Source organism: Tigriopus californicus, chromosome 11 (genome assembly GCF_007210705.1).
Source record: "Tigriopus californicus strain San Diego chromosome 11, Tcal_SD_v2.1, whole genome shotgun sequence".
NCBI classification, from domain to species: Eukaryota; Metazoa; Arthropoda; class Copepoda; order Harpacticoida; family Harpacticidae; genus Tigriopus; species Tigriopus californicus.
In genome coordinates, this window is record NC_081450.1 from 14126175 (window position 1) to 14137864 (window position 11690).

At 39.8% G+C, this 11690-nt stretch overlaps 1 protein-coding gene across 1 annotated transcript in view; it reads left to right on the top strand.

The window, feature by feature from the left end:
• The window catches only part of LOC131891199 (uncharacterized), a 35318-nt gene extending 27145 nt beyond the window's left edge, over positions 1-8173 (top strand). Inside the window, exons 33-40 of the mRNA XM_059240723.1 lie at positions 2629-2776; positions 6451-6631; positions 6691-6817; positions 6881-7138; positions 7232-7340; positions 7428-7534; positions 7656-7838; positions 7917-8173. Coding sequence (XP_059096706.1) covers positions 2629-2776; positions 6451-6631; positions 6691-6817; positions 6881-7138; positions 7232-7340; positions 7428-7534; positions 7656-7838; positions 7917-8173 — 1370 coding nt within the window. The remainder of the gene's footprint in view (positions 1-2628; positions 2777-6450; positions 6632-6690; positions 6818-6880; positions 7139-7231; positions 7341-7427; positions 7535-7655; positions 7839-7916) is intronic.
• Positions 8174-11690: the final 3517 nt, after the last annotated feature.

An 11690-nucleotide genomic window follows, 5' to 3' on the forward strand; every position in this document is an offset into this window, starting at 1 on the left:
ACCTCCATTCAGAATTGCTCCTTCCGCATTCAGGGCTGAAAAAATAAAAAATTGCAATTTTCGAAAGAGTGTCATTATGTGTTCGAGGTTATATGCGGCAATGGAATGTTTGGTTTACCGGTTGGACACCAAGGCCGATGGAGTCCCAAAGTGGAGCACTTGTTATAAGTGATTTCATTGCGGTTTCCTTCCTCGGTAATGTTCCAATAGTTGAAGGGAAATATGCATTGCTTTCCGTGGGATGTGTAGCACACTAAATCAAATGAAAACCATTTGAATCGCGCCAACAACTTACCAACCCATGGTCGAAATGCCTACTCATAGAAATATATTTACCTCTTTGTTCGCAAAGGCTTTGCTTCAAATTATTCTGGCAAGAGTCGTTATAGTGAACTTGAAGTACTCCGTTCACATTTAAGCTCACACAGCCTGAAATATCAGATGTCCCCCGTCAATGCTCTTTTTTGTTATATAAGGTAAAACATTACCTGTTGTGTTAATGAGAGCACTATTGGGACCAATCCATTGGCCAGAAAATCTTAGATCGGTCATGTCTTGAGCAAGGTTTTGTTAGCTCTTCACCTATTCCGTCTTGCCAAATCCTTCAAAAGATAAAGCTCCCCAACCCAAACCGTTGCAGCTTTTGGCCTTAAAGATTAAAAATTGGGATTAATGATTAATAGAGGGTGAAGTAGAAAGTGATGTTTCCAGGCATAGAATTATATTTTGAATGCTTTCAGTATGACGATAAAAGGCGAAGAAATGGCGAAAGTAGAAGAAAAAATGAAAAAGTATCCTTTTGTAGGATGCAAGTGCTGCAACTTTGTATTTAAGCCCGTCCCTCTCTCTTCCTTTCTCATCAGACATCGGTGGATGCTCAAGGCTTTGCCATCATTGGCATTTACCATGAGCCACCACTGACTTTGATGACCTCATCTTGGACCTCACATCAATCTGCTAAAGGTGAGGTATTCGGAAAAAGTCAATATTGGTTGTGACTTCTACAACCGACGTGTCCTAAGCTCGGCCAAATTCTGAGCCAATGAGGAATCACTCTGCGCTCCGACCCCGGAGTCCCAACACACGCTTACTCTCAGGAGGATTGTCTACGTGAACCAAGTCTTCACATCAAAGAAATATTCCATCCTCGGCCATTTTACGTCCATGAACCGGCCTTTTCTCACCATCGAGAGCTGAGGGGTCAGATGATCAAAAATTGCAAATGCAGGATGAGCAAACAGCAGAATATTGAAAAATATGGGATCTCAAGAATTGCATACCACAAGTCTATGAGGAGCGCTGAGTCAGCACACCAAAGATTGAAATGGAGAACCTGCTCCTTTAACGGCCTCGTCCAGGGTGGCGGCTAGAGCATACATGTTATAAAGCTACCACCAACTCTGGGGTTTCCATGAACATACTGTTCCTACACTGTCAACAATTATTCATCAACTTCGGAACAGGTCGTGGGTAAGTTCAGCGCTGTCCAGATGTACATCATCCCTTTTTGCAGCCCAGCGAAAGATAATTTCCCCAACCCAAACGGGGGCCTTCCTTGGCCTTAAAGATTGGGGTCTTGAATTCTTTTTTCCTATTTTACAATCTACCTCATCAGTCCGATCACCTCCTCGCGTTATAATTTGTATCAAGGTGTTCCTAACCATCTGGATTCGTCGTACTGAGCGTTGCAAACGTCCTCATCAAAAGTACCCAGAATGGTTTGTGTTGGTTACTTTGTAACAGGTTCGCCATCAGTGACATGGCCAAGTAGGTCATAGCCAGGGGCACAAGTGGGTTCTGCAAAGACAATGCAATTCCTTGTCCTGATGTCTTTAGTTCGTAGCAAGCTCATATTTAGAAAACCCTACTGTTCCATTGGCAAAAGAAGGCGTGCTTCTCGGTGCATTTCGTGTCTCTAGCTGCGTATTGAACCGATGCTTTGAGGTTGAGACAGGGTCCTTGCCAGATACCTCCATTGGAGGGAACTCGAATCCAAACGAAGTAGAATCAATGAACTCCGTTCCATCAGCGTAAGACTTATCGTTTTGTTTCAAGGGCTTCAAGAGCGTTTGTCTTCACTGGCATCGAAGGATCGATCACGGATTTTACGTTCAACTCCCCATCCAAATGTCGATCCGAATGAAAACAAGTTTTTTCAGAGTTTTATTCAACTCGATTAAATTAGTACCGTTATTCGTACTATGATTCCGGGCATATTGCTTGATAACTGGAAAATCCGCGAGAGACTTGCTGGCAAACAAAGATGACCATGAAGACCGAAATGAAATGTACGAGGAAGCATTGGATGGTAAAAATTGCGGGATCAGAGAACATCATGTTTTAAGATCATCAAGGTCTCACCTGTGCTTGATTGAACTCCAGTTCTTCTTTGACTGGCAACAAACAAGAGCTCTTGTATGAAAAGATCGGCGGGACTAATGATTATAGGAGACTCGTACAAGGGGCGTTGTTGGCACACGTAGGCCAAAGGTTTCGAACAAACATTTGTTGTCAAAAGCTGAACAAAAATATACATACACAACAATCAACCCGTTGGTCTGCAATTGAGGGTACTCAGAGCTCACCCTCCATTGGGTCCTGGAATCTTGGCACAATCCCCTTGTCCAGCATTCAAAATGGCCCAGATTGGATCGCTTCGATTGACGAATTCTCTCACCCGTGCTCGTCTCAACTCGCCCAATCCTGCCAAATCATCCAATCCGACCGAGATTCCGCTCTCGCGACTTTCTCAACCAAGACACGTTGCCAAGAAACCGTATGTGCTCGCGTTTTCGGGTCACATCAATTGCGACCGGTTAACGACCCGTTTCGTCGCGATTCGAGGAACAAGCAAATTTCTGGCCTCAATGAAACTGGCCAAACTAATTGGCGATCTTGTAGCACATACCATCAAGAAGTCGAACCTTCCTGGACAAGATCCAGTAACTTGGCTGGAAGCGGTTGTGGCAATGTTTGTGGAAGTGAACGTAAGGATGCGAACATGCCCTTGTTGAAGAAGTCTGGGGCAACTGGACACTGCCAATGAATGTCAGAATCGTTGAAGTTGTCTCCTCATGCGGATTACCCTGGCAACTTTAAGGCGTCTCCCGCACTTCAACGACGCCATTTCCGTTAAAATGAGCATCTGAAGGAAATAGACATTTTGAAAAACCGATGTTTTGCAAATCGGTAACTGGGCACTTAGTTTAAACTAATTTCAGGTGCTTACTCGATGTGAATCCATGGTTCGTTTTGGTTGTATCAAATTTGTCTCCGTTAAGAATGTGCCTTCATCCTTGATTTCATCAAAATGAGAAGCCGACAAAGTTCATTCGCCAGCTTTTTTTCACTTAGATAGTTTTAACCCCTTTGAACACAACCTCCCCTTTCGAAATGATATCGAGGTTGCCTCGCTCCAGCAACATCAACTCCATTCCTGGGATTTTTTGGGTTTCGAAGTCATGAAAATAGGTGAAACCATGTCTTGTTTATTCAAATGTTGATAAGAGTTTAGATCCTTGCATACCAGTAAAGGGAAATTGTCCATTGGGACTTTGATCAATTGTTGAGCCAAAACAATCGACTGTCAATCTCTGTTCCAGACACGAACTTCTCTGGCCTGAATTTTGATTTTTCTCAATGTAGCTTTAATCCACTCACATGGATTGCCGCACCCAAATTGGGATATCCGATCAATCGGCTCTTTTGCCCAAAGGGAAGCATAGCCCAAAATGGTCTTCGAGAACAATTCCTGTTTGGATAAATCTTCTGAACCTAAAGCTTTTTCAGAGTGGCGCTGCAAGGACCCACAGGTTTCGGTCCATATTTTCAGCAGAGTTTCGGCTTCACGTCTTGTATCTGAAAAACTGCGGTCTAATGGAAATGTTAGAATGCTGAGAAAATAAGAAATCCCTGGTTCCAGGGAATACAATTGTGTTGAGGATCTTTGTAAAGTCCAAAAAGGTTTTCAGAAGAATGAGGGCTTAAAAAAAAAAGATATCTTAAAGATTACAATGCTGGAGCCAATGCTGTACTCCATGTCTACGTGATTCGACTCATCCAATCTTGGTGACATCTGTAGATCTAAAAACTACAATTGTTGGCAACAAGACAGCAAAGTTTGACCTCAACTTTGCACTCCAGAAATAGATGAGATTACAAAAGAAGCATACGCCTAACAATAAAAGCAGAAAAATGGCATATTGTCTGGTCTCAGAAGAGCACAAAGGAAAGTGAAACATTTATTATGTGTAACAGTTTGCCTGTTCTTTGCACGGGTAGCCTTTCTGATGGGCTTGATGGCACTCTTTGTTTGTCATGTTGCGCAACCAAAACGATATATGAAATATCATTTGAAGGTGCTTTAAGTCTTTTATCATCTTGTATAGCGGTAAAACTTGCAACCTTACCTTTTGGAACAAACAAATCCAGCTTGTATCGTGCATTTATTGCTACCAAAACATGATCTGGACCAAAGTTGTTTCCAAAGTCAAGCAGGTCGTAAATTGAGTATCCACCCTGAGGTTTTACATAAAATGGTAGTAAAGGGAGTCATTCGATCGTTTGAAGTTAAATAAATACCTCTTGGCATTGGGCTGACAACAACAGAGGTCATCTCATCAAGCAAAGGACGGTTTCAAATTCCCAGAGTCGTGATTTCAAGCAACGTGATTCAACTCCCCTTCACACCTGGTATTGTTGGATCCGGAGAAGGTGCTGAAAATTGGCGGGCGTGTTATTTTCATCCATCCAAAGGAAACCACAGGAGCTGGCGCAGTGCAAGACAATCCCTTTGGATTTTTCCAGTCCAACAACCATTGGTTGCCCGTTTTGAGATCTAAAAGCATCAAGCATTGAAGTCTTGGAAGACAATGGACAATCTTGGTGATGGTTGTCAATTTTTGTCGAGACCAACATTAACTCTTTATTTACCTCCATTCATAAATTGCAATTTCACATATGGAAATCAATTAACGATGTAATGGCTATTGTTGGCTGTGATAACGGGGGCAGGAATATCTTTTCATTGAGATTACCATTACATGGCAAGGCCAAAGGGAAGAAAAAAAAGAGTTCTACTGGACTCCATGAAATTACAGAATGAAACTTAAATCCAAAAAAACATAATATTACTTTTGCAATATACTAAGGCGCAGGTCTAGTGATGAAAAAAGTGGATACAAGTTTGCAGATTAACCATCTATGTCACGTTGAATAGAGTTGATGCAAGAGGTCTGCTATTTTTGGGACGCAATGGTACTACGTTTTAGAAAAAGGTACTATTTCTGGTGTGAAAAGTTAAGCATTTTCTAGTAGTAAAGTTCATTGTAGAGAGATGCAAGTTTGATTTTCTTATTGTGAAAAAAATGATCAAAAAGGGACTTTAGCCTTGTGGGCTGCAGCATAATCTAAAGATAAGTCATGCACTCATCACTTTGCTACCTCCTGGTAAGGAACTTTACATACGTATTGTATTTTGGACACTGGTTCCAGTGGGGTGAGCCTTGCCTGGCTAGCGGAAGTATAGGCATCAATATCCAACACATCACAAAAGCTAACTTTGGATTGGCAAATTTAAGTAACCTTTTATTAGGTGGCCTTTTTGCTTTCATGTTCTGCCAATGTTTAGAAATAACTATAATTCATATTGGATGAAACATGTTTCTACTTTTCGTTAATTTACTTAGTCCTGAGAAATGAATCCGAGGAACACTCGCAAACCGGGGATTGTTTCAATTCTAACAGCTTTTGATTTGAAACGCATGACAGTAGCAAACATTCCAATATTATAACAATGGATCAGGAATCATCATATTGTTCCAATATTTTTGTGACCTTCGGTCATTTTTGGGCGATGGCGTTTTTACAAACAATACAAGACTTAAAACGAAGAATTTCCGGTAAAACATGAATGAAGTCCAATAATTTTTTTATATATTGTCCTGCCCTGAAAGAAAAAGCTTTATTTTTCTAAAACGTGTATGTAATTGAGGACGCAAACCTTTTTCATGAACAAAAACCTTGATTTATATTTTTTTTTTTTTTATTTGTATCTCGAGTATCATGAATCTCTCACATGAAGTTGTCAGGGAAATGAAACAACTCGACTAAACTTAAATCGTCCAAACATCGACACTGAAAATTCTACTGAGTTAATTGCAACGAAAAATGCAACTGAACAGCTCGCTAAGTTGGAGTAATAAAGTTATTTCAGGAGTCACAAGGGGGGGGCTTGTCTGGGACCTATTTTGTTCGTATTTTCATGGTCTTAAAATATAGCGCTAAAATCATCTGAATGCAGATTATGCGAACTGCGGTGTTAAAGAATGGATGCATTCTTCCGCGCCAAGGAAAATGGTCTATAAAAGGTGTATACCTAGGCAGAGGGGTAATAACATGTTTGGAAATGACGCCCAGTGACGACTTATGACATTTGGACACCTGCTGAAGCTGGCGCCCATCTCTCTCAACAACATGGGGTGATTGTGTACCAGATTGTCCATCTGAAGAGGCAGAAGTGGCCTGTTTGGAAGAACCCGATTTCCCGGAATTTGTGCAGGACGACGAAAGTCGGTACTTTCGAAATTATTCCACCACTTATGAGCAAGGGTCGGCGGTGGTCATCAAGGAGGTATGCTTGGATAAAGGTAATGCATGAGATCATGGTCTCTAATCAGAATTTACGTTTAGATGGACTACGTGTCTTTCGAGTGCCCGGATGGATTTGTTTTCGAAGGTTCCACGAACATCACGCATTATGCAGTTTGTCACAACTGGGAATACCAATACTTGTTCGACAAATCGGCTAAATGCGAGCGTAAGTTTGAAATTCAACCGAAGTAGCCTGAACTTTTTTAACATTGTACGTATTCTATTTCAGCCGTGGTTTGCCCTTGTCCTCCTTGGTTCGCCAATAACTCGATAGAGGGTACATCAGATTGGCACAATGAAGGCGGTGCAACCAAGTGCCCAGAGGACCAATCTGTACTCTATGGTACTAATGTGACGTACACGTGTCCAGAAGGATATGTCTTTGAAACACCCCAGTTGATAGCTTTCCAAGAGGAAACGAGTGTTTTAACGCTAACGTGTGAAAAATACGCCGATTGGAGCCCGGGTGTGCAACCCAACTGTATCCGTAAGTACATCGTTTTGGACCCTTGAGAGTGGCGGATATTGTTTAAAGGCAGAAGTTGATTGGCCTTACAGTCACTTTATTTTGTTTTTGAAGCTGTCAATTGCACGAATGATCCGCCTCAAGTGAATAACGACGACAAAGGTTGGTCCAATTGGGATCTGGCGGTGAGGAACAAGAGCTATCTGCATGAGATCACTTACAGGTGTGTGTGTGTGTCTGGAAATTTTTGACCCTATTCTTCGGTGCCTAAATTTCAATCAAATGGTTTTTAATTTTGTTTTTCAATTAGTTGTCCGTTGAAATATTGGGGATTTCCAAGCACTGGCGAGTACACCAAAACCATATCTTGCTTATCTTCGAAGGTTTGGAACGAGACACACATCGAAGATTGTGTTCGTAAGTTATTACTCCTTTTCAAAAAAAAAAGCTGAGGTTGGCTACCACATCATTCGAAGTCGATGCCTATAAAAGCATGAAGATCGGTGAATTCCTAACAAAACATTTTTTTCTTTCCAAGAGCTCCCATGCAAAGAACTTCCCCCTCCTCCTCCAAAAGGTGGATGGTCGTGGTTCGAATTTGATTATTCCAGATATAAGTGCCCAAATGGCTTTATGTTTGAAGACGGCTCGTTTCCTTATTGGTATGCCAATTGCTCTGCCAATCGGCAATGGAACCCCGTTGAGGTTTTGCTGTGCATCCGTAAGCTTTGTTTACTTTAAGAAAACATGTCGGGCAGAAGACGAACTCTAAGCTTTGTTTTGCCTTTCTGGGCAATAGCGAGAAAATGCGCAAAAGATCCTCCCGAACCTTTCATGAATATGGAACAAGATTGGCCGAAAAAGAATCACGATTTGGGAACCAAAGTCGAATATCAATGCGGGTATAATCGAATTACTGAGAAGAAGCGAATCACGAGTAAGAATAATTCACTTCTAAACGTTTTGCAAATAAGTTTCGTTTTAGTTATTCCTTTTTATGCCCAGCATTTGCACGGACAAAAACTAATCATAAGCAAAAGCTTCGAGCAATTTTAATGCATAATCGTCCAAATTTGTACCCTAGTTACTTTTCGTGAACATATTCTATTTTTGAAACTGGCAATATATTTCGCTCATTGCCTCATATATTGTTTAACATTATATATCAATTGGTACACTATCTCTCCTGCCAGGAGGGTCAAGTTTTGTAAATACTGAATACTGATAAGCCGAATTGTTATTCAACAAGAAGACTTCTTTATTGATACGAGTACATTATTGGTCATTTCAGAACAGTACTCCCAATGCATTTGGGATAAAGACACCGATGAGCTCTACTGGTTTCCCAAGACGATACAACATTGCTCAGGTAAGGTTTCATTTATTACTCACCAGTTTTCAACAATACCTTTTTACAGTTCTTTTCCTCTCCCCTTTGAAATTTAACCACCGATTTTGGGTGTTTACGATACTGGAGATCTTATTCTGCCATTGGGTAAGGCCATCCTACAATTCTCATTTTGTCTACAGGGTCTCTCTCAATCAGTGAAACACTCAAAATATGGAGTGTATCACGAAAATTTCCTTCATTTTAAATTTCTAGAAATTGAATCCTTATCAAGGGATGAATTGGTTCTTGTTCAGTGTGTCAAATGTCAGTAGGAAAGGATGTTTCCCAAACTTCTATGTTTCACTAATTGGGAGAGATCCTGTAGGTTCTCAGTCGTAGAAATCCCTGAAAGGCAACGATATGTATGCACAAGATGTGTTGACTCGTTTTTGCATGGTTCCTTTGAGAATATTCTATAGAAGTGTTTGTTCTTTTTTTGCGGACTTCTTTACCGCTGCTGGGATTGCAATCCCAGCAGTTCAAGACGAGAAATTTGTTCCTTTTATATCAACTTTTATTTATATACATTATTTGATCGACCAACGAATGAGGGTTGGCTGATCTGGCTAACCCTTGAATATAAGGTTGATCGGGAATATTAGTCAAAAACTTGTCCAAGTCTGACTTAAATCCTGCTACTGGATCAACGCCTACATACGCCCTACGAATATTTGAAGGCAGCAAATTGACCAATTAAGGAGCCCGAGGAAGAAGAGAGGTGGACTTCATTGTTTTAGCTAGCCTGGATTCTCGAGGGCTTGAAGGTGCCGTATACTTTTTGTGAACCCACAACGCCTAGGGAGAGGATTCTTACCTTGTTGCCACTTAGACCGCTTGGATACACCAACTCCTTTTTTCTGCTCCTGCCGAATGTTTGCATTGCGCATGGAACAGCTCCCAAACTAATCTTGCTCACTAGAGAATCTCATACTTTAACTCATGATTCTGTCTTTTAAGTCGTATGATAAGTTATTGGTTTGTATGACCGAACCATTTCCAAACAACTAACCATCGCCAGAAGAGGGCTCCTCGTTTACTGAAACTGTTACAATCTCCGTGGCCATAACCTAATACTACGACTTACAAATCTCTCTTTACCAGCCCCAAACTTAACTGGGTCGAAGGTATGATGTAAAAACTTTGGTAACAGGTGCAACATCAGATTTTGGAAAGATGGATCAATCTATTGAAATAACGACGATTTCGTAATAAAAAACTATTTTTCGTGCTGATGCAATATGATAATTAATCCACAATAAACAAAACTTGAGCCTCATCTAAATACCAGGTGGTCTCCTATACGCGTTTCATTTGTTGCAAATGCCATGCTGGACGCATTCTACGACCCTAGAATATTCTTCAAGAAGAAATTGTCAATACCAAGACTTGCTAAACAATCCATACTTGAAATTCTAATTTCCACGACCATTCAGTGGACCATTCTTGACTCATCGTAACACGGAATCACATCCTTTTGAAAAATTGTCGTGTGTTCCTCTCCTCCTTTGGTACCACTAATCAAGGGCACCGATGCAAGGGAACGCCATTTTTATAACCACCAAAGCTTTCCCGCCAAGTTAGGCCTAAACTATTGGTGGTGAAATTTTTGAGTGTCAATAATTGGCGTAGCTGTTATACAAAGTATGCGACTAATATCATTTTTGTGTTCATTCATGGTATGTGCTTCAAACAAGGCGTTTAGATATACTTAATATGGCTTTTGACATGTCTTGAAGTACAATCACAGAAATATGCTAATTAGGAGTTCTTGATAAAGAAAGAATTTGTTCTAACCACAATCAGTCAATATTCTTTTGTTAATGGTATTGCTTGAAGAAAATTGTTTCAGGAACATCTTGACCAAATTTTAAGTAATTTGGTGTAATTGTTATGAAACTATGGCTTTCATTCTGGGAATGGTCCTCAAACTAGAACCGTTTGAATGATGTATAATCATGGAATTATGTATTCTAACAAATATAATGCCTTTTATATCTGACTATATTGGATGTTTTTGCTAAAATCCAAATTTAATGGAGTCCAAAGTTCAAATCGAAATCTATTGATCTGGATTTTTTTATTACTCTGTGGCCCTTACATAACGCCTGCCTTTTATGTAAACTTTCTAAGAATTAGATATTGAAACTCTACTCAAAGACAACCAAATTTCAAAAATTCAAATAAGTCAATAATTATGTACAAATACTTTTATGGCCTATTTCGTACATTTCTTTTGTTATTTGTCAGCGTAAGTTCCTTATCAATTGATAAAATGATTCTTCTCGATTTTTTCCATGAATGTTTTGAGCATGTTTTGTGCAATGCTTCACAGTTTTAAAGACAATACTTCACAGTTTTGAAGACAATACTTCACAGTTTTAAAGAGAATATGATTTTTTTTTATTAATTTGATGCTCATGGTTATTTTAGTTATTCTTTTGACTATTAAAATTTATTTTATATAAAAAGAAATATTTAGTTTGCGAATAGAGCTGTTTATCAAAGACAACATTATTTACTAGAAAACACTTCAATGTGCTACGTAGCATAGGCCATCTGGTTTTTTAGTACTTCTCATTGGGCTGAGGAAGCGCCCTCTGCTTCGTCTAGGTGCGAACAAACCAACGCAGAAACGGAAGAATACGCTCTTAGAGTCTAGAGTTTATCAAGAGATATTTTAATGACCAATTTATTGTCCAAGTACTGTGCATGTGGCACAATGAATAAGCCATCAACTCTTCTGGGAGCCGTTGCAAATTCTCTATGGGTAAAATTCCAAACAATTATGGCATGTAAATAATCATTTTACCGGAGATTGTATACTGTATGATTGACAACCCGTCAACACTTTGACAATCATCGTTTCCAACCAAATATTACTAGGAAAAGCACAGTTTCTCAAGTTTTTGGTGACTAACCTGAAGAGCATTACTTTTTCGAAACTTATCAATGGCAATTTAGCACGATATAATGAAAAAAGATGATGATGGAAACTGACGGGTATGCTGCAAGTATACCATATATAGCTTTCGGTTTATTACTATTTCGAAGTATAAAGTGTTCGTAATTTTAACCTTATAGAATTTAAAAGGTCTCTCAGAAGATTTGGTGGTGTATTTATGGGATTAGAACAGATTAGCAATAAGTTGGTCTACGAAAAATGCCTCGTTGAAGTAAGGCATC